The sequence below is a fragment of the Piliocolobus tephrosceles genome, chromosome 4 (genome assembly GCF_002776525.5).
Source record: "Piliocolobus tephrosceles isolate RC106 chromosome 4, ASM277652v3, whole genome shotgun sequence".
NCBI lineage: Eukaryota > Metazoa > Chordata > Mammalia > Primates > Cercopithecidae > Piliocolobus > Piliocolobus tephrosceles.
Genome location: NC_045437.1, coordinates 38,149,383 through 38,173,870, shown reverse-complemented (window position 1 = coordinate 38,173,870; position 24,488 = coordinate 38,149,383). Strand labels below are relative to the sequence as shown.

At 36.9% G+C, this 24,488-nt stretch overlaps 1 protein-coding gene across 4 annotated transcripts in view; it reads left to right on the top strand.

Moving 5' to 3' along the window:
• The window catches only part of FYB1 (FYN binding protein 1), a 170,300-nt gene that overhangs the window by 111,260 nt on the left and 34,552 nt on the right, over positions 1-24,488 (top strand). For all 4 annotated transcript variants that reach the window (XM_023216469.2, XM_023216471.2, XM_023216473.3 and 1 more), the window contains exons 3-5: positions 9,952-10,108; positions 22,068-22,114; positions 23,965-23,984. In XM_023216469.2, coding sequence (XP_023072237.2) covers positions 9,952-10,108; positions 22,068-22,114; positions 23,965-23,984 — 224 coding nt within the window. The remainder of the gene's footprint in view (positions 1-9,951; positions 10,109-22,067; positions 22,115-23,964; positions 23,985-24,488) is intronic.

Here is a 24,488-nt window from a genome sequence, read left to right as displayed (position 1 = left end):
GGTCTGAAATGGAAGAGTTTATGATAGTGATCAAAGCCCTTCTTTACTTATTTTCCTCTCATTGATCATTAGATTTGTTTTGATCTCTACCTCTCTACCTCCATTCTAATTTCAGCTTTGATTATCTATGTAAACACTGATGTTTCAGTATTACTTTTCTTTCCATTTTGATGGACTATTCTAAGCTGGCCAACATTTTCTTGGCAGTTTGCATTTAAAGCAAAAGATTTCATACTAATATAGTTACAGTGCTTTGTTTTCAACTAAATTGGTTTTCAAAATTTCCCATCCACAATGATTTACAAATCCTTTGAAGATAAGAACAGATGGCTTTGAATTAGGGCAAGGAAAAATTCCGTAAAACTAGATTTTCTAAGTCTGTGACCCAGACGTTTCAAGTCCTTATACTTGCAGGCTGCTGAGGATCGAAAAGTTTTAATGGTACTTTTACCTACATAACAATATATACTAATATGTTTGTATTGTATATGAAACTCTGTATTATATCAAACACCAATCATAAAAGAGAATGTTCATTTTTCCAGCTACTTAATTAAATAGGATGCTGTACTTCTAATATTCTTTATAAAGAAGACATACACAAATAAAATGTCTTATAAACACATGAAAGAATGCTCAGCCTCACTTATAAATATGAAAATCCAATTGATATAGTATTAATTTTATACCTGTCAGGATTATTAAGACCAAAAATGTATGATAATATACATGCCAGTGAAGTTATGGTAAAACAGGTATTCTCCTACCTGTTTTAAAAAAAAAAATCACTAAATGGCATCATTTACCAAAACTGTGTTTTGTTTTGTTTTTTTTTTTTTGAGCTGGAGTCTTGCTTTGTTGCCCAGGCTGGAGTGCAGTGACGTGATCTTGGCTCACAGCAACCTCCGCCTCCCAGGTTCAAGTGATTCTCCTGCCTCAGCCCCCCGAGTAGCTGGGACTACAGACATGCACCACCACGCCTGACTAATTTTTGTATTTTTAGTAGAGATAGGGTTTCACCATGTTGGCTAGGATGGTCTTAATCTCTTGACCTCATGATCTGCCCACCTTGGCCTCCTAAAGTGCTGGGATTATAGGCGTGAGCCACTGCACCCAGCCTACCAAAATATTTTAATGCTCAGTTCTTTTGACCTACTGATTTCACTTTCTAGGAATTTATCCTACAGGTACATTTATACTTGGGGTCAGAGACATACATACAAGAAAAATTTTATAATTGTAATTGCCTAAAATGGCATAAAATAAGCAACAATCTAGAGTTCCTCAGAAGGTTGAATATGGAGTTACCTAGCAATTCTACCCTTGGTATTTACCCAGGAGAAATGAAAACATAGGTCCACATGAAGATTTACATTAACATTTATAAAAGCATTCTGTATAACAGGCAGAAGGTAGAAACAACTTAAATGTCCATCAGCTGATGAATGGGTAAATAAATGTGATGATATATGATGAAATATGATTCAGCCATAAGATAACAGTATTAATATCTGCTACAATATAATTGAACTACAAAAACAACTAAGTGAAAGAAACTAGTCACAAACAACCACATATTATATGATTCTCTTGATATGGAATCTCTGGAATAAGCCAGTCTGTAAGAGACCAAAATTAGATTATTGGCTGCCTAAGGCAGCAAGGATTGGGGATAGGGATGGGGAGTGACTGCCAGTAAGTACAGGGGTTTATTTTTGAGGTAATGTGTATATTCTAAAATTAGATTATAGTACTGGTTGCACAACTGTAAATATATTAATACCATGGAGTTTTATATTTTAAACCAGTTTATTTATATGAATTATACTTCAGTAGTTATTTTTATAACCTAACTGACCAGCAATAATGAGACTGATCACATAAAATAAGGTAAATCCATGCAATGGAGAACTCCACTGTCATTAAAAAAAAAAAAAAAGAAGAAAAAAAATGCCCAGATTGCTCTTTTTGTGCCAATATACAGCAATATCTTTTTAAAATTAAGTTAAGAAAGTGAAGTACAGAATAATGTATGTACCATGGTTGCATTTGTGTAAAAAATACACAGAATATGTTTCTTGAAATGTCCTTAAGAAACTAGTAAAAGCTGTTGTCTTTGAGGCTTATAACTACAATATGGGGGTCTAGAACAGGAGTTCTTCTTTTCATCATTCCCTCCTATATTTTCTTAAATGTTTTACTGTACAGATATTTATTTTACAATTTGCTTTTTAAAGTTAGTTTTCTTTTCTAAAGGGAAAAAGGACAAATGAAAAAGAAAATCAATCAGTGAAACATTAAATATGTGATACATGTAGTGTTGTCGGGCATACACAGGTATTGACAGTGGAGACCCGCCTCAGAAGCTCACTGTTTAGCTAGGAAGAAAATGAATAAATAAATGAGAAAGTAATTTATGGCAATTTTAAATAAAATAAAAATGATCTGAGAAAACACATACCAGTGCTCTACGTACAAACAGAGAGCCTCTGAGCTAGGTGTTAACACCAGGGAATCACAGGACAGTCACACCTCACTTCAAAAGGGCAGGTAGTTTTTCAAAATCTTGCTTTTGACAGAATGATCAGATGTGTGGCAATTAGCATGTCATTTCAAGCACAGGTGACAGTTTAGAAAACTTCTAATAAAAGTTACTGAAGCATGATGATCCCAATCTCTCTACACAGATGGAAATAAACATGTCCTATTGATTTTTAAGGAGCCTGCCCCATATAGAACACAACCGTGTTAGTTCCTAGAGTAATTCATAAGTAGCACTGCATACCTACTGCGTGCTTGGCAGACAGACATATTTTGAATTCTTGTAGCAACCCTGTAAGTTAAGAGTCAGTAGTCCCATTTTAATAGGCAGAGAATCTAAAACCCAGAGAAGCAAAATAAATTACCCAGTATCTTACAGCTAATACTGGACGGGATTAGTAGTCAAACCCAGGCCTCAATAACTTCAGCACAAACATTCTTTCTGCCAATCTTTCATATTCTCCCATTGAAAATTGTTTCTGGTGTGTTTTGGAGTGAAGAATCTGAAAGTAGTATTTGGTTGTTGTGGTACCTACTGCGGTAGATTCAGGGATTTAAACTTCTTCATTCTTGGACCATTCTAAGATTCTCAAAAAAACTAGGATTAGACATGACTAATTTGAGGAAAAAGTGGTTTCTGTTTGTTTATTGTTTTCTTTGCAGTTGACGGGAGTAGACTGTGGTGTATGAATGGGACAGCCAGATCAATTAGTAGCTAAGAAGAATAGAACTATTTATTAAGAACTACCATATCGTGTGTCAGATGCTTCTGCAGAGTGTGTGTATATGACCATTTTGCAGATGAGAAAATGAAGACTTGGAGATGTCAAGCAACTTAACCAAGTCTTCATGCTGAGGAATAAAAACTGGAAGGTTTATATAAAAGTGGTTGAATCTGAATTTAAAACTAAGCCTTTCATTCTTTATTTCTCCATGAGGCCATCCAAGCACTTTTAAGATGTAGAAGTAGCAAATGTAGGTTTCTGTCCCAAGAAGTTTGGCCATGAAGAAGAGGAACAAAATCAGCTGGTATCTAGGGTGGGGGAAGAGGTTAAAAAAGGATACTGTTGTGCTTCTTTAGAGTTAAAGATGTCGGACCATATTTAAGATGGAAAGTGCATTGAAAAGATGAAACACACAGTTCAGAGCACATGGTAAGTGCTTAGTAAATGTTTCTTGCTTGATGCAATGAAGGAGTTAATAATAAAGGGAGTGGGTTGTACAAGGAAGCAGGCACTGATGGGAACTAAAATGCCCGTTAGTATGTGCAAGGAGGAATGCCATCTTTCCAGAGAATCTGGAGCAAAGGAAAAATGGGAGAGCAAGATATCAGGAGATTTTCAGTTAGAATGCAGGACAAGTGGGGATAGTCAGATGGGGCATTCTCCATGTTCTTAGTAAAATAAAAGGTAAGGTCATCTGTAGTACATGAGGAAGGTAAGGGTAGGGTCTGGGGATGAAGGGGATTACAAACAACTTTTATGGTAAATGTGGTAAGATCTCAGTAAGACTGTGTTTAGTTTAGGTGTGAATGACTATACGTGGCCATGCAACCATAAGAGATTCCACTAAGTGTCCACCCAAATAGTTTTACAAACTACTTGGCACAGAGGTCACCAATACACTCTGGCAGCGCCATGTGGTTGCTAGAGCTTTTCTTCTTGTTTGAATGGGCAATGCTATGTACCTACACAGGCCCAGAGAAAATAAAAGTCTATATGAAGAGTTGCCAGCTCCATGGCTAAAATCTGAGACAGAGGCTTAATCATTCTCAAATAAATAGATGATGAAATTAAATAATTTCCAAATGTCTTAAGTTAAAGTAACTTAGAAATGATTTTATTTGTGGCACCCCTCAGCCTTGTGTGATCATCTTTTATGTTTATGCAGTGCTTCAAACTTTTTAAGATGCTTTCACACGTATTAGCTCATTTCATCCTTAAACCCCTTTGAGGTAGTTAGTGCTCGATCACTTCCATTTGACAGATGGAGAAACTAAATCACACGGAGATTAAGTGATTCGCCAAAGAAAAATAGCTCTTTGGTGATAGAGCTGGAGATAAAATCAAAGTTTTCTAATGCCTGGTCCAATTTTAAGATATCCCAAGAAAGCCAGAATTAGAAATGCCAAGTCTAGGGTCAAGGTTTTGTGGCAATTGGGAGCAGCAATACAGTGTAGTGTCTTTGGTGTTGTAAAGGAATCCATGGATTTAAAAAGGAAGTTGAGAACCACATCACCACATGTTCCTTATGACCCCTCGGGACATGAAGACTTTAAGTACCTTCTTAGTCAAAAGTCACAAACATCAGAATCTACAAGGTAGATATCCTAAGTCTTCATAGATTTTTGTTACCAGAATGTTGTAAAAATATCTAGAACCAGCATTTTTGACCAGCAGAAATACATAAAATGCAAAGTTTGTGAAGTAATACAATTTCCATTTCGCATGAGTATACCACCACCCTGGTTGGGTCCTCTCTATTCATTTCTACCTCTTCTCTCCCGACTCCTTCTTCCACTGCCCTCAAATCCACTAAAATGCCCGTTAGTATGTGCAAGGAGGAATAGTTTATAGAGTTTTAGTTTCTGACAAAATCTCACCATTTTGGGTAGCCTGTATTTCAGTGAACCTGGAGCCATTCTTCAAGGCAGGGCCAGATAACCACTGAGCACTCACCGACTTATGGAGGTCTCTCCTGGTCACTTCCTTGTGGTAAAATGGCCCCGGTGCTCCACCCATTCCAGCATGCCTGAGCAGAGGAACATAACTTGTGCAAGATCTCTTCCAAACTTCCAAAATTAAAAAAGATGAAAAGTTTAAATCAGAGGTTATTAACTTCCCAGATTTTTAAGAATTGTTTTTGTGTTCTAGAAGATATTGCAATTTCACTCCCCGTTATTCGCAACTCTCCCCATTTTTCTGTAACCAGTATAAACTGTTCCCTAATAAAAATATAGTCAGTTTTCCTTAATTTTGTCATTAGTCACTCAAGCTCCCACTTGAGTGCATAATTAGCAAGATGCCTATTATGTCCTTCTTGAAGCCTTGATCTCCTGTTAGAGTACTCAGAGCACAGTTCCTCTGTCTGTCTCAGGACAACAGTGGGTAATAGATTGCAAATTCATCTGATTAGCTCATTGCTGCTGAACCATCCTGCACTGTCCAGAAGACCAGCTCTGCCCACTGCTACAGGGATCCATATCCCTGCACAATCCTGTCATTCTTTGAGGATAACATTCCACATGGTCTTTTCAGTTCCAGTACTTTCAAATCACAGGTATCCAGGCAATCCCCCCTGAGCTTTGGGAGATGAGATCCATAAGTAGATCAGAGTTTTAGGTGTTAGCTCTCAAATTGCACATCCCTAATTCGTAATGCCAGCTGAGGTCTAAACCTGTTGTTCTTTCCCCTTATTTCATGTCTTCTAAGTCCTTTTATGCTATTTCAAACTTCCCCGATTTCAGTTCTTGAGGGTTTTTTTTTCCAGCCAGCTAGTATCAGTCATTCATCTTTAAGAACCTATTTCTTACTAGCTTGAATGTTTACATCTCTGCTGTCTCATTTCCAAAATCAAATTCTAAGGCATCTGAATTTAGCATCCAGAACACCCCAATATGTGAGCCTTACAGTCTCTAGAGCCAGGTCTTTCCTGCATTAAACTGAAAACACTCATAAAATCACACTAAGAGGAAAAATACAAATCAAAAAGCTCAACTTACACCCAGATTGTAGGACAGTTTGCTAATGTGTCTATTTTAACTTACCAATAATTTTCATTTAATTACCTTGAGAAGCAGTAGAGCATAGCAGAAAGTGCATAGACATCATAAAAAATTGACTAGATTTCAAATTCTGGCCAAGTTTGAACCCCACCACTACTGCTTACTAATTCTCTGAACTTGGGTAGTTTTCTTAACTATCAAATGGAAACTAGATAATAACATATACCCCCATAGGGCTGTTATACAGAATAAATAAGCTTACATATGTAGAATGACTAGTATGGTACTTGCCAAAAATTGTGTGATTAATTCATATTATTTAATATCATTACTCCCAGATATTTTTATCTTTATTGTTTCTATTCCTTTACTCATTTTACTGCAGTTCAATATTCATCCCCTTTCTTTCCATCAGAATAAAAACATATTTTTACTTTTGAGAATGTTAATAGTTCTAATTATATTTTAGTACACTTTATAAAGTCCAGATTGAGATTTTAGAGTCAATCATTAGATTCTAATGTCAATCATTAGACATTAAAGTAAGTCTAACTGGTTTTTTCCTCCAGAAAAACTAAGATGCTTTTCCTTAGAATTATTTTGTATACATGCAAATGTATTCCTAGCAGTATTTGAAAGTGACCACACGTTTTGCAAAGCAAAGTGTTTCCCTGCCACATACTAGTGTAACATAGGAAGACTTTAGCATATGTTCTCCCAAGCTTGATGAGGAAGAGCATGCTCAAACAATTAGTTTAGTGCCTCATTACATCTTTCAAATTATCTTTGACAATTTTCCAAAACTACTTTTTCTTTAAAATCTAACCACTCCTTTTCCATCTCTCGCCCTGCTTCCCACTGGTTTTGCTGCATTCTCAGGTGAGCCCTACTCTGCTGGTGGTGAGACCACTGCCGGCAACTCAGGGAGGACCCCCTTCTGGTTCCAAGTCCGGTAGAAGAGCAAGCACACCCCTTCCTGGGTTGCTCAAGTTATTATAACCGCAGAAAGGAGAATAGATGTCCAGTAAGTAGAACCACAGAGGGCCCCCAGTTGCCTCATCAGAGTCTCATAAGCCTGTGTAAAGTCAGAAAGCCTGGGTTTGGGGAAGTCAGTTTTCAGTGTTTCTAATTCAAAGGTCTCACCATTCCCTAAACCAATTCTGTATCTTCTCACGTGTTGGCCTTAAGTTACTGTCCCAGGGTAATGCCTCCTGCTTGTCGAAATCTTTTCCATGAAAGGATAAGTCACAGATGGCCAATACATATTTTTCTCCCTATTTGGACGGCTTATTAATATCTACTCACAGAGGTGTATTCTCTTTGGGTACAGCTTTTAAATCATTTGTGAATCTACTGAAGCATATTATTTATGAATTAAAATAACTGGATGCCATTTTCATCTGTCACATTCACTAGAATTTTTAATGTTTATTCTGTGATGAAAGAGGCATGTCAAATTAGTAAGTAATAGCTAATCAGACAAATGGTGCAGAACATTTGCTAAATGATTTAGGAGCAACAACAACCATAAAATTAAATCTCTATCTCACACCAAACTCCAAAATAAATTACTAATAGTTTTAAAGAGTTAAATGTAAAAAAAAAAAAAAAAAAAAAAAATGGAGCCACAGCGAAGTAGGAGAAAATATACTGTTTATTATTATCAGTTCTCAAATTAGGGAAGGCCTTCCTAAAGATAATGTGGTGACAGGAATTATACACGAAAGGATTGATTGAATAGATTAGAGGAAAAGTCTGATATATCCCAAAATTTTTATTTTAGTTAGGACAAAAATGAACTGGATTCAACATTTCTAACGTAAATATCTTGAGTTGGAGTTTTTTATTCATGAGATTTACAGGGAAACTAATTCTGTCTACCTCCATCCCCAAAAACTAGCTGCAAAAGCAGAACTATTCTTGTGGGAACTGTTCCTGGCCTGGAGGGTCTGGAGTCTGCAGTGCAGGGCCTGAGCAGTTTTTAAGACTCCAGGAAGAAGGGAAACACCAGGGTGAGATCAGAGAATGAAGAGAGAGGGCAATATGGTCAGCAATTATCCTAAGTGAAGAGCTTTGGCAAGAGGGAGAAATATCTAAAAGAAATTAGGAATGTGTTTGTGTCATATACTGTGTAAAACCTTAGCATTACCCTTGTAAAGAAATTTACAGTGAAGTGCTGTATGTTTTTTTGAAGTTTGTAAAGAGGTTTTATTCATTGTGTTATATTTTTTAATGTATGGACAGGCAAAAGCAGGATCCAAAGCAGCCTAATTACATTAAGGTCCAGTTAAGAAACAAAAAGACTAATATCCTTAATAAAAATATTTTAGAAACCAACAAAAGGAATATACTAATTTTGAAATAGGCAAAGTATTTGAATAAATAATACAGTTAAAAGGAGGCTGGGCGCGGTGGCTCACACTTGTAATCCCAGCACTTTGGGAGTACAAGGCAGGTGGATTACAAGGTCAAGAGTTCAAGACAAGCCTGGTCAACACAGTGAAACCCTTTCTCTACTAAAAATACAAAAATTAGCTGGGCACGATGGTGGGCATGGTGAAATCCTGTCTCTACTAAGAACACAAAGAGAAACCTCGTCTCCAATAAAAATACAAACATTAGCTGGGCATAGTGGTAGATGACTGTAATCCCAGCTACTCAGGAGGCTGAGGCAGGAGAATCGCTTGAACCTGGGAGGCAGAGGTTGCAGTGAGCTGAGATCGCGCCACTGCACTCCAGCCTGGGTGAAAAAGCTAGACTCCCTCTTAAAAGGAAAAAAAAAAAAAAAAAGGAAAATGGTTATAAACATGAAAAAAGACCTTATTTGTGCTCAAAGGCAGGTAAAATTAAAACAAAATGTTTGTTAAGATATTATCCTCTTTTCCTCTCAGAAAATCACCCCAAAATTAGAAAGAAATTTAAATTCCACATTTAGGAAAACAAGGCAACCTGCGTAATTCCAAAGTCCTATATATGAAATCAGAAAGTCAATGGAGGAATGAGTGAGAGGAAGAGGATCAAAGCAAAGAGGAAAGATATAGAAACAACTGATTCTAGTCACTATTTAGCAGATAGAACCTAGGAATTTTTTAGGTATCAGCAACGGTATGCTGATAAATGTTTAACAACCAGGAAAAACTCTGTGTGTATGTGTGTTATGCATATATACATACATGTAATATATTTTATTGATGTAAAGGATGAATAAGACCAGGCACAGTGGCTCACACCTGTAATCCCAACATTTGGGGAGGTCATGGCAGGGGTACTGCTTGTGCCCAGGAGTTCAAAACCAGCCTGGGCAACATATCAAGACCTCATCTCTACAAAAAGTTTAACATTTTTTTAAAAACTTAGATGGGCATTGTGGTACACGCATGTAGTCCCAGCTACTCAGGAGGCTGAGGCAGGAAGATCCCGAAAGCCCATGAGTTTGAGCTTACGGTGAACCATGATGGAGCCACTGCACCCCAGCCTGGGTAGCAAAGTGAAATCCTGTCTCACAAAAGATATATAGCACACAACATAGTAATAATAATAATAAAATACTCTTTTTTGAAAATTCCATATAGCCAGTTGTTAATTTTTGCCAAATTATTTCATCTGCAGCCAATTATGGTTGTAATTAACAATCTTCTTTTTGAAGATTTGTCTTAATTCATGGTATTGTTTGCTTTGCTTCTTAGGTACTAGCAAAGGCCAGACGTCTTACTCAACAACTTCTCCGCCACTACCTCCACCATCCCATCCGGCCAGCCAGCCACCATTGCCAGCATCTCACCCATCACAACCACCAGTCCCAAGCCTGCCTCCCAGAAACATCAAACCTCCGTTTGACCTAAAGTAAGCAAAAGATTATCTTGCCATTTCTTTCCCTGTCTCTTGCCACAGATTTTCAATGCTTGGTTGAATGCTGAGAGTTCCATGGGAAACTTCTGGGCCTACAAAAGTGGGCAGCTGGCAGGGAGAAGAGCTGGCCAAGCTGACAGTGCAAATACCCCTAGAATTGCTCAGTTCTGAGTCATTTTTATTTATCTGTTTTATGCTGGGTTTCCCCGTAAGAGTTTATTTGAAGAAAATTTCCACTGTTTTTTAAAAAGTTCTGAAGCTTTCTTGAGAACCACCAACTCCTCCACTATCACGATCACCACCAGTCCATCACCATATTTTTACTGACTGTTTATGATGTGCTAGGAATTTTACATATATAATCTCTATAACCTTATTGATTAGATAGTATCATCATTATTTCACAGATAAGGAAACGGAACTTTAGCTCTGCAAAGAAGCCAGGTAACTTCTCCAAGATCACAAAATAGTGTAGAATAAAAATTTCAACCAATGTTAGTCTGAATCCAAAGTAAGTGTGCTTTAAACTACTATGCTAAATAGCCTCCTTTAATTAAAAAATAATACAGATTTTCTCTCACCCATCAGAATTTTTGGGTGGGTGTTAGAATCTAGGAAACTTTTATTCAAGCCTGCTCTTGCTTGAATTTTCTTAGATGGTATTTTTCAGAAATGTCAGCACTGTAGAGGTTGCTATGCATGGGCTCTTTACCCAGGATTTAATAGAATAGTTGGTAAAGGGGAAAGCAAGTGGCAGGTTGGAATAAAATGGAATGTCATTTTAAGAAGAATGCTCAGACAACAGCAAGCATAAATCCTTAAGACAAAATGGACTAGATATTCCCTTTCTTCTCGTAGAAAATTGCTTAACATGATTCTCCTTTATCACAAATAAGTTATATCTCAACATATTTGTACAATTTGGTTTACCTTCACTTAAATTCCCCTACTGGATTGATGTTCCTTACAACAAAAGTACTTAATATCCATAATCCACGTAATGGAAACTGTTAATAACAATATTGGATTGACAGATTCCCTGAAATGCTTGATGACTACAATTTAGGGAAAGGATAGAAAACATATTTGTCATGCAAAAATGCCATCATTTTTTAACCTTAATATGCTTTCTTGGGGGTTTAAGGATAGTAAGTAGAAGGTACTAGAGCAGCTGCATGGCTATTATCTTATATATGACCTGCGTTGTGCATTTATATTAACCGCACACCCTTCCAGGCATTTGAATTTATGGATGTCAGTTTAAAGCCTCTAATCCTCCATGATATCTAGCTACTTTGTTTTTTCAAAAGGGAAAATGTGTATAGTGAAAGACTTTCAAGCTCCCATCAGAAAGCTCAAGTAAATTCCACAGTGCAGCAATCTCTGGGTTAGAAAATTTTCCCCAAGAAGGGGAAGCTAGAAATGCATAGAGGAAATGAAATCAAAATGGGCCTTGATGTTCAGGCTCAAAACTTTATATTTCACATGAAGGGGCAATGTACAGGGTAGTCTGTAAGAAGAATTGTGAAAGATACAGGTGTTTCTGTGCTTCTCACAGCACCAGTCCTCAAAACACATACAGGGGTATTTCCCAAACATTCCTTCTGCCAACCTGCAAGCATTCCTCCTTTTTCTAATCAAAGACCACTCTCAGGTCAAGATCTAATACATTTCCTTTACAGTCATGCAACAAGTATTTTTTGAGCCACTACATTGTGCCTTTGTAATAGGAGTTCAGGAAATATTAGTAAACAAACAAAGACCCCTGCAAAGTAGGGACTAAAGAAATGAAAATAATAAACAGGGCTGGGCACAGTGGCTCACGCCTGTAATCCCAACACTTTGAAAGACAGAGGTGGGAGGATCGCTTGAGTTCAGGAGTTTGAGACCAGCGTGGGCAAAATAGTGAGACCCTGTCTCTACTATGCATTTAAAAATTAGCTTGGCATGATGGTGCATGCCTGTAGACCCAGATACTCAGGAGGCTGAGGCAGGAGAATTGCTTCAGCCCAGGAAGGCGAGGCTGCAGTGAGCCTAATTATGCCGCTGCACTCCAGCCTGGGTGACGGAGCAAGACCCTGTCTCAAAGATAAATAAGTAATAAACAGGTAAATATATGGTATTAGCACTTGATACTTCCTAACATATTTCCTAAGGGAAAACAGAGCAGAGGTAAGTGGTGGAGGTGGAGTGTGAGGGTGGCGTTGGGGACAGCATGTTGCTGCTTGAGAGAGTCGAGGGTAGCTTCCTATATATGTATACTTTTGCACCAACCTAATAGAAACTGATACTTGAGCAAAGATTCAAAGGAAGTAAGGGAGTTAGACATGAAGGAAGACTGTTCTAAGCAAAGGGAGCAGGTAGAGAGAGCAAGAAAAGGAACAGTAGGGAAAGAGTCGGCTCATGTAGGGCCTTGTAAGCCGTGACAGAGACTGCAACCTTTACCTTAAGTGAAATGGGAACCAATTAAAGAGCTAGAGCAAAGCAGTGATGTTTTCTGACTTGTGCTTTATAAAAATCACCTTAATGGATATGCTGAGAAGAGACAGTAGGTAGACAATTGTCAAAGCAGGGAAACCAGTTAGTCAGATATTACAGAAATGCAGGCAAGATATGCAGTAGCACTGACCATGTTGAGAACAGTGGAGGTGGTGAGAAGTCTCCATATGTTGGGTGTATTTTGAAGGGAGAGACAAAAGAATTTGGATTTAGGGTATGAAGGAAAAAGGGGAATCTAGAATGGGTGGTTCCAGTGTTTTTGGCCCAGGCAACTATAAGGATCATGCGTCTGTCAGCCCAAGTACCACCGTGAGGAGGCTGAGGATGTCAAAGGATGAAGATGTTAAAATTATGGCAAATCTAAAGATCTCAAGAATTTTTATTTGCACGTCTAAAATCGAGCAACACTTTGTTCCATAAAATAAAGTAAGTGTTCCAATGAGTGAAGCAGAGGAGGTTGGCTTTATACACAAAAAGAACTGAAGAAAGCAGACACAAAGAACAAAAAGTGGATTGGTCATTTTAAAGTTACTTTCCTTGTAAGGCAGGTACAGGGAAATAGAACAATAGAAAGATAATGGATTGGTTAACATCAGGTTACTTCAGGTCTCTCTTTGTTGTAAAGATTAAAACAGAGCTTCATTATTATGATAGAAGGTGAAAATTGGCCTCTTTGGGCAACTAGACCGTTCTCTCTCTCTCTCCTGATTTCCCAAAAGGCCAGATAACAACTCAGTTTCCGTTTGGTGAGCATGGGTGATTCCATTTTGATTTTTAGTCGGTCTTCTGGGGTGCAGTGCAGGAATTTAGTCCAAAAAAATGGCCTCCTAGATTTTGTTTAACAAAAGTGGGCAAATTTTTGTTTAACAAAGGTGAGGAAGATCTGGAGGTCATGGCTATGTTAAGTTTGAGGTACCTTTTAAGCATTCACTTGGGTAAGAAGTGGAGAGTTTGGGAGAGAGTTCTGGGTTTAACATAGGGGAGAAATAGGAATATATTCCACATTGAAAGTCGTGAGGCTAGTTAAGATGACCAAGGAAGGGAGTGAAAACAGGGAAGAAAAGAACTGAGCTCTGGGGCACTGTAACTCTCTGAGGCCTGGTAGGAGGAGAAGGGGCAAAGGAGAATAAAAGGAACAACCAATAAAGCAGGGGTCCTGGAAGCCCAGGAAAGGAAGCATCCAAGGAGGAGTCAGTGAGCAACTGTGTCAGGTGCTGGTGGAGGCCAAAAAGTGAGGACTGTGGAGGTCAGTGCAGGGGAAGTTGTCAGGAGTGGTGGGGATACAAGGCTGATTGAAATGGCTTTAAAATAGTATGAAAGGAGAGGAATTGGACAGAGAAAATATATACAACTCCTTTACAAAGAAAGGGAAACCAAAGAAATGGGACAGTAACTGATGGGAGAAATGAGATCAAGAGCCTTCTTAAAGATGGTAATAACAGCACATTTGTAGGCTGATGGGAAAGATTCAGTCAAGAGGGAAAAATGGTAAGGGTGGAGAGAGGGGACAATTGCAGGAACCGAGCGTTAGAGCAGCGGGGAGCAATGGCTTCCCTAAGGTTTACAGTTCTCCCTAGGGCGTGGAGTGGAATCTCTAATTGGGATCAAGGAAGGAATTTCAGAAGACAGCGTGGACTTTGTCATCTGCAGCATGTTCTGCCTACTCCTTAAGCTGTTCCCAGAAGTAACTTGCAATCATATCATTCAGGTCAGGATGTCTTAAGAGTGTAAAAGAGTCCAGACAGGTGAGAATCAGAAATCCTAAATAACTAAAAAATAAAGTAGTTGAGGCCAAAGTTATATTGTATTTTAAATTGTGTTGTTTCCCCACCTAGTGGTCAGAAACCAGTGTGTTACATTTTCTGCTATTTTTACTCAGGCATTTGAAGAGAAAATGAAATGGGTCAAAAGAGCATGTTTATTATTTTTAATGTTCAAATCAACATCTTTTAGTGTAATATATTTCTTGGTACCTTTTTAAATTATAATTTTAACATCATAATTTTTCATATTAAAACAGAATCAATGGTTGAGTGTTTTGGCATATCAAACAAATTACATGGTTATTAATAGTAATGAGACAGGAAAAGTGAAGTAATAAAAAATAATAAATAATGGGAAGTGACTAAGGTTAGCAAAGGAAAACTTTAAAAGTTCTTACCCTGAAGTCATTCATAGTTAGTTTAAAGGGTTTTTTGGTTTCTGTTTGTGTGCATGTTTTATTTTTTGTCTGTAAAATTGGAGGAAAAGTAAGAATTTACCATTATAACCTTTTTATTGATTAGAGATGCCTAAAATGTTCTGAAACTTGAGACTTTCCATATCAGTAGCCCGCTGCCAGATAGTCTTCTGTCACACCAGTTGGAAAGTGTTGGCTTAAGCAAGTCAGTTTTCAAATTCCTCATGGATTAAATATAAGAAGACATGTTCCAGAGAAAGGGTTGCAAGATTTTACTCCCAGTAAGGCAGGTATAGAACAAAGTTTAATGTGTCATGTAGATTTCTTCCTCCTTCTTAAAAAAAAATTCTGATAATTAAAAGCTAAATGCATGAATAGCCAATAAAGTATAAAGGCCAGCTGGGCATGGTGGCTCACGCCGGTAATCCCAGCACTTTGGGATGCAAAGGTAAGCCAATCACATGAATCCAGGAATTCAAGACCAGTTTGAGCAATATGGTAAAATCCTGTGTCTACCAATATACTTCTATATTTGTATATTTATATATTAATATATATATTATATATACATTATATATGTATATTTATATATTATATATATAAATATACATATAATGATAAGAGTGGAGAGAGGGGAGAATTGCAGGAGCTGAGCATTTGAGCAACGGGGAGCAATGGTTCCCCTAAGGTTTACAGCTCTCCCTAGTCTGTAATTGGGATCAAGGAATGAATTTTAGAAGACAGGGTGAACTTTGTCATCTGCAGCCTGTTCTGCCTACCCCTAAAGCTGTTCCCAGAAGTAACTTGCAATCATGTCATTCAAGTCAGGATGTCTTAAGAGCATAAAAAATTTGAGACAGGTGAGAATCAGAAATCCTAAATAACTTTGAAAATAAAGTAGTTGAGGCCAAAGTTATATTGTATTTTAAATTTAAATACACACACACACACACACACATATGTACAAAAGTTTAGCCGGGCATGGTGGCACATGCCTGTTGTCTCAGCTACTTGGGAGGCTGAGGTGGGAGGATCCCTGAGCCTGAGAGATCCAGCCTGCAGTGAGCCGTGATCTCACCACTGCACTCCAGCCTGGAGGACAGAGTGAGATCCTGTCTCCAAAAAAAAAAAAAAAGAAAAATATAGAGGTCAACAGTTTTACATCTTTATACGTCAGGAAATAAAACACTAATAAGCATTCTAAAAATGACAGTCATTAACTTTACTTTTCCTGCTTAATTCTACATGCTATCGCATAAAAACAAAGATCCATAGTGAGAGGCCTTATTGAATAGACCTATTATCATAACTGGGAAGCTTCCTTTTCTTCTCCTTCACCCCCTCCCTCTGCTCAGTTTCTTATGACTTGGGTTGTGACTGGTTCCATTGTTTTTCTCTTACTCTCTCTATGGGGCTTTTCTCAATGCTTGGAACACTTGGTGAAATTGCTGACAGTTTGATCTGAATTTACTCAGTGCACCTGCATCTATTTCTCTTCCTCATCTCTTTTCCTTTTATTCTTCACCATCATTGCTATTATAGTCACTATTTCATATTTATTGAACATTTTAATAATATACATATTATAAATTCAGGCCTATATAAAGTGGCACTAAGATTCATATTTTGGGTCCATAAATAAAACAAATGTGTGCAGGCAAACATTGTCTACAAGTAATAAATGCTTTGCATAAATGCGCAGACACACATGTATGAATATGCTATGCAAATACCCTTCCTTTTAGAAGTATTTGTTATTCATACAGGTGTTTTAGGAAGTAAATTGTTTAAATCTGGTGGTCTTTTTGATTTAACATCCTTTTCATCAATGATAATTTGCTTTAGTAATAAAAGTTAGTCTCTTGGTATTACAAGAATATTGTTAATCCATCAAAAAAATCAAAAACCTATCATGACAGGAATTATTCTAATAACTTTCTAAAAGGATAATCATAATAATAAATTAACTAGCAAAGTGACAATCCCTTTCCTTAAGGAGTTTATGCCCTGGTAGTGAAAAGAGAGACCTGAAGCAATTAACCTATAATTACAAAGGAATACAGAATAATCACTATAACGGATAGATGGATGGATGATGCAGAGAAGCAAAGCAATGATTAGGCTTAAGGAAATCAGGGACAACTTCACAAAGGAAGGACTGTTTAAGGAGAGGCTTAAAGAATGGAGGCCAGGTGTGGTGGCTCATGCCTGTAATCCTAGCATTTTGGGAGGCTGAGGCGGGTGGATCACCTGAGGTTAGGAGTTCGAGACCAGCCTAGCCGACATGGTGAAACCCTGTCTCTACTAAAAACACAAAAATTAGCTGGGCATGGTGGCAGGCGTCTGTAGAATCCCAGCTACCCGGGAGGCTGAGGCAAGAGAATCACTTGAACCCGGGAGGCAGAGGTTGCAGTGAGCCGAGCTTGCACCACTGCACTCCAGCCTGGGCAGCAGAGTGAGACTCTGTGCTAAAAAAAAAAAAAAGAAAGAAAGAAAAAAAGAAGGAAAGAAAAGAATGAGAGGACCGCAAGCAGGGGATGCTGAGAAGGCAGGATTATTCCAAAGAAGGGAAGCGTGGGCTGAGCATGAAGGAACAGGAAACCAGAGAGAGTTCAGACAGCATATGAGTTTACTGTTAATATGTGAGAAGATAATGTAAGAAAAGGAAATAGGAGAAATAAAGCTTTACAGGGCAAAGTTGATCATAAGAACCTTGTATGCCATAAAAAGAGCTATGGATTTTTTACTCTGTACAATGTCAGTGTATTTTAATGTCTTAGGTATTTTCATATTTTTAATTAATATTCAATTCATCAAAGTTAGTAATGCAAAGGCCTATTTTACTTTAAGTACTTAAATTTATATTATGTGACTTGCTATTTTATTTATACATCTAGTAATTTGTATTTAAATTAGAATTATTTTCGGGGGATCTTTGATTAATTATTGGACAACTCACATGGCTCAAATTAAATTCTTTCAAATCAATAGTTCTGCTTATAAATGTGGTTAATGAAACTTCCTTCGATGTTTCATATTGCATGTATATATTAACATATTTAATTTCATTTTTAAACATTTCAAATATCTGAATGAACACATTTAATCACCCCACTAAGCAAAATCCTCTCAAGAATTTAAATGACTCTCGTAAATCTATTAAATTGAACCATATCCAGTTCCCATAAATATCCAATAGCATTTGCAATTAGATTTTTCTTATACTTTTTAAGAAGTATATTTATTGCAAAAAAATTTTAAGCATATAAAAGGCAGGAAGAATAGTATAATGAGCCTCCATGTTCCCTTCACCAATTTCGACAACTATAAACTCATGACCAATCTTGTCTTATCTATACCCTCACCCACTTGCCTCTTATAATATTTTGAAACTAATACAAAACATCATGTAATTTCCTCTATAAACATTTCAGTATATGTTCCTAAAAAAGTAGATTCTGTGCATTAATATAAAATACCGAGTCAGTGTTCAAATTTCCAGTTATATCTTACAACATGTATGTCTTTTAAGTTGTTTGAATAAGAATACAAAGTATACACATCTTTGTTGGCATATATGTTTTGTGTTTTCTTGTTCCTTTTTCTTTTTTTTGAGACAGAATCTCGCTCTGTCATCCAGTCTAGAGTGCAGTGGCATGATCTTGGCTCACTGCAACCTCCACCTCCCAGGTTCAATAGGTTCTCATGCCTCAGCCTCCCAAGTAGCTGGGATTACAGATGCCCACTACCACACCCGGCTAATTTTTGTATTTTTAGTAGAGACAGGGTTTCACCATGTTGACTAGGCTGGTCTTGAACTCCTGACCTCAGATGATCCACCCACTTCGGAAGACTCCCAACGTGCTGGGATTACGGGTGTGAGCCACCACACCAGGACTGTTATTCTCTTTTAAGATATAGGTTCACTCATGTCTTTTTTTAATTCTTTGCAATTTATTTGTTGAGGATATCAAGTTGTTTGTGGATACTATAGTTCCCCATCATCTAGATTTTGCTGATTGCTCTCTATAATATAGCTATATGTCCCTCTCTCCTCTGTATTTCCTATACATTGACAATAGGAGGTAGAGGTGACTTGATCAAATTTACTTCTTTTATTTTTTGGTGTATTCTTTCATCGGGAACTAATAATGTTCGCTTGACTCTCCTTTTTTGATGTGAGCAGCCATTGACACTGAATACCTAGACTCCTTAATGTTTCAGCTAAAATTTAGAAAGTCTAAACCACAAATTTTAAATTGATGTGACAAGTCTAACTGAATATTTTCTAATGTAACAAATCTCTTAAATATTACAAATACGTAAAAAAATTGACTGTACATACATTGTCCCAATGGTTATAAAACTTATTCCACATATTGTTTTTACTATGAGTTTGGTTTATTCCATCATGTCTGTATTTAATTCTGAATGTTCCAAGGATGAAAAAGGCTCCCTAAAGAAAGCAGTGTCTTGTCATGACAAATTTAATGAGTTAATTAACAGGGCCTTTACACTTACGCAAATAGAAAGCTAAGCATATATAAGTCAAATTTTTAATTTTCTATTTTTTAAAGTGAATTTATTAGATTAACAGTTAGTCCCTACCTATATTTACCATCTCAAGTAGAGACTGAGACAGATATCCATGACAGTTCTTCCTGAGTTACAAATGTACCCACTGAGCCCATTTTATGGTTTTAGTGATAAAAAGGCACTTCCAGCCCACATTCTTCAAATGCGGTGAAACACACATTTTGCAACCAGCATCTCAAATAATGTTCAAGTAATATTCTTTCCTAACTCTTTAAGGAGTTTGACTATTGGACATGGGAGTGATATAATCATATTTTTGTGTTAGAAAGATGGCAAAAGTTGGAGAAGGGACTATCAGGATAGGGAAGAGAAGGTGTAATTCTGATTACTAGAACACTGACCAGATGGCTGCTGCAAAAGTCCACTCCAGAGATAATATAATTCTATTTTTGTGTCTAGCGGGAGAGAGGAGAAATGGAAGAGGAAGTGAATTAGTATGGGGAACTGATGTAATTTGATGATTGATTCGGCATGGGACTGAAGATGAGTGAAAAACAAAGGATGAGTTGCTGCTTGATGGATATATGAATTGTGGTGCCTTTCACCAAGAAAAGACACCTAGTAGGGAGAGCAGGTTTAGGCTGGGCTAAAAGGGGGAAATCTCAGTTTCTGAGATGGTAATATAGAACTGGCTGTAGGACACCCAAGATGTATATATTTGAATTGGAAACTCAGAAGGGAAGCCTGGGCTAGAGATTTCAACATGGAATTCGCCAACATTAAGATCATATATAAAGCTGTGGAGGTACATGAAACCATTTAGGAAAAACTGCAAAGTGAAAAAAGAAGAAGAGAACCAAGACCAGAACACAACAGAACATCATCACTTAAAAGAGAAGTCAAAAGAAAATAAACCACAGAGAAAATTGTGGGGTAGTAGCCAGAGAGACAAGAAGTGAGCCAGGAGCTATTTCTCATGGAAACAAACAAAGGAAACGCAAAGAGGGCAAAATGGCCAATACTGTCCAGGGCCACAAAGCAATCGAGTAAGATGCAATTTGAGAAGGTCCAGTGGATTTGGTAGCTAGTATTTTTAAGAATAGTCTCAGGGAAGAAGTGGCAATAGGGGAAAGATTGCATTTGGGAAAGAAATGTGTGGGAGGAGAGGAAGCAGAGTCAGTGAATAAAGACAATTTTTTCTTAGCTTGGCTGGATAAACGAGGAATATCTTGTGGTAGTGTGAAGAATTCACAGAGGTAAAGTGAAGTGTTTGTATCTTATGGAAACAGTAACTTGGGCTGAGGAAGAAAACAAAGAATGAGAGATTTAAGGGCAAAGAGTGAAGTAAGCAGAATATAAGTAATAAAGCAACACATGGAAGAAAGTGGGTAATCGATGGAGTAAAATTACTGAGAATTCAGATGAAATTAATAGCACAGGTTCAGAGAGTAGAGAGAAGGTAAGGACGGGTATAACTGAAGATGAGTTTGTGGGTTAAGAAAATGTATTTTCTTAAGAGAACTCACACCTAATGACTGCTGTTTTATCAGTGAAATAAGAAACAAGGTCATCTGATTATAAGGGAGCAGAGAGGAATCTCAGATTGAAGAAAGTGGTAAACATTTTTAATAGGTGTGGAGAAGGACAATGCAAGAGAAGGCTGACTAGACAAAAAAGAGTGATGAGATTGTAGAAAAGCAGAGGGGGACACAGCTGAGATTTCATACCAATTGTTTGTAATGTCCAGAGTCAGTAAAATTGACAGCAATTTTCTCCAGCTATGTTAATTAACCTGAGAATAGGAATAGAAAATACAAATGGTCATATACATAAATAGGGATTTGTGGGGCCCAGGTATCAATAATGCTATTAAGGGCGATTAGAGTGAAGCCGTCGGAGTGAAGCACCTTGGAGTTCAGGGTGATAAAAGTGAAGCCAAGACGAAACCATCTGGAGAAAAGGAAGGAGTCAGGGATTGGAACTATATTCTTTTTTTTTTTTTTTTTTGGAGAGAGAGTCTTAACTCTGTTGCATAGGCTGGAGTGCAGTGGTGCGATCTTAGCTCACTGCAACCTCTGCTTCCCAGGCTTAAGCAATTCTCCCACCTCAACCTCCTGAGTAGCTGGGATTATAGGTGTGCAGTACCATGCCAGGCTAATTTTTTGTATTAGATCAGTGCAAAAGTAATTGTGGCCTTTACCTTTCGTTTTATGGCAAAAACTATAATTTCTTTTGCACCAACCTAATATTTTTAGGAGAGACGGCATTTTGCCCTGTTGCCCAGGTTGGTCTGGAACTCCTGACTTCAAGTGATCCATCTGCCTCAGCTTGCCAAAGTGCTGAGATTACAGGCGTGAGCCATGGTGCCCAGCCCTAGAACTAATTCTGTTTTGTATGTGTACCATAGAACCAATTAAATGCCCTTATAACCCCAGAATTGAAGTGTTGATTTACTGCCAATTTAATGGAAAACATATTATGCTCCAGAAGCGATGAATGAATTGTATGAGTCTACTATGAATGGATGGTGCTATACTCAAGTTTCCCAATTTTCCATTTTCTGCCACAGAAGCAGCATAAATATAAGGCTAAAGCCTATGCTAGTGATGTGTGAAGCTTTAAATCAGGGCAAATATTCAAGAGAAAAGAATAATTCACAAAATAATCCTTTTCTCTTTTTCATTGTAAGGTGAGCATCTGCTTGTTCCATGTTCACTGTTTCTTCTTTCTTGTTTTCAGAAACCCTGTCAATGAAGACAATCAAGATGGTGTCATGCACTCTGATGGTAAAGGACAAAAACATATTTTATTTATTTATTTGTAAACTCAGGTACAGAACTTTGAGCTATTCATTCTTATAGACTCATTAATGGGTCATTATCATCGTTGGTCTGTGCAGGGCCCCTCTCTTGTTTCATTTGTTTATTCCCTCTTACCCTCATAACTCACTTCCTTTCTCCTCCTTCCTTACTACAGACAAATATTCGAACATATTTAATGCCTATGCATGTTTGCACAAATTCTTCACATATTGTGACGTGTATGCATGTATTTAGTTCACAGAAAGAGTATATTATAGGTTTCTCTAGTATTTTTGTACAGTCGGCATAATGTGGTTTTGGGGCCCATTCATATCACTATGTGTGTGTTTAGTCTGTTGCTGTTAACGACTGCACAGTATTCCATGGTAGGCATCCATATTTCACTTGCCTCAAACTCACTGGTACCACAAACAGCAATGCAATGCACCGTCTTGTATACATCCCCATGCGGATGTCTCAGAGACTTATCTTTAAGATATATATCCCGCAGTGGAATGGTTGCTCAGGGCTATGGAATACTTAGGTTGACCGAGTATGACTGGCATGCTCTCCAAAAGAGATGCATCTCTCTACACTCTCATCAATCGGTCCTGTTATTCAGTTTTCCATTTTTTTCTTATGTGTATCAAATTATATCTCCTTTGAATTTCTATATCTCTGCTTACTCTTGAGTTTGAGCACTTTATTTGCTTATAAGCCTTTGTGGTTTCTTCTGTAAGTTGCCAGTTTCTACCTTTTGACCATTTTTTTCTTGGAAGTGGTATATTTTTCTACCTGACTTGTAGGAGTTCCTTTATATTTCAGACATTAATGTCATGTCAATTTCAAACACTGCAAATATCTTCTCCCATTTGGTCAGTTATCTATTAACTTAGCCCATGCTGTCCTTCATTGAATGTAAATAAATTCTGATATAATCAAATATAGTAATTTTGCCTTGTCATTTATGCTATTTAAGAAGTCCTTTTTCCTGGAAAATAAGAATATTCTCATTTTTTTCCTGTAGACTTTATCACATGAATATATTTAGGTCTTTGATCTCTTTGCAGTCCCCTTTGAGGAGTTAGTAGAAATCCAGGATTGCCTCATGCATGGAGTCAGTTTTCTCTTTACTGTCCTCTAAACAATCCATCATTTTATCATTAATTTAGAGTGCTACCTTTATATTATATCAGCTCTATGTGTGTGTATGTGTATATTATGGGCGTGTTTATGTACATTTGTGTATGTCACTGAATTTTCTGCTCTATTACATTGGTCTATTTGCCTGTTCTTATACCAATACCACACTGTTTTTATTAGTAATATTATTATATTATTCCTCTTAATATTGGAATATTGAATATTTCAATATTCAGTAATTAGTTTCGATATTACACTGAACTCCTGAGTATTAATTTTTTTAAATCCAATTAACTTGATTTGTTTGATACATGAAAACAAATCCTTGGGAACTAATAAGTAAAAAAGTGTGAAACAGTGACTTTTTTTGTACCTTGTTCCATACAAGCCCATCAAACCAAATGGACATCCCTTTTCATAAAGGTAATAGTGTATTAATTATTTCTTGGCCTTTGCATTATTTGATGAAAGCCAATGAAATGATTTTATAATTAAGTCACCATCATCAAATAAAAGCCATAGTAAAGATCTAAAGTACATATTTTATTTTCTATTTCTGTATCTTTGATAAAGCATAAGTTCTGTTAGATTATGAACTGTTTTGAAAATCATTATATTATATCCAATAATCTTACATTAAAGTGCTTCCTTATTACAAATGCATTAAATTTTATTTTTTTTTTATATTTTAGGTGCTGGAAATCTAGATGAGGTCAGATTTTTTTCTCTTCTTGTATTATACTGATATAATTAGAATATTTCACAAGTATTATGATTCACTCCATATTGGTACAAACCAAATAGATGAAAATTCTTATGAGTAATGATAGTTTTCCATTTCTAATCTTATTTCATCTAAAATGCTTAAGACGTTACACACCATACATCACACTGACTCATTATAATGCTTTAGTGCTGAACATAAACTTAAGTCTGACTACACATCTGATTTATATAGTAAGATAGAAAAGGAAATCTTTTTGTTTTTGCTTTCCCAGTCTATTTCTAAGGAGAAAAAATATTTTAAACAAGCGAAACTTACATATAATGCAAGTTGTTTTACTGAGTATTTGAATTATTCTTTCAAAAATAATTCATAGTATGGTTCCTTTAAGTATTTATTCCTCTGGACTATTTAATACGTGGTTCAAATTATAAAAATTTACATTCTCGTCTTTATTTTAAGACTAAGCAATGTAATATGTGTGTGTTAACT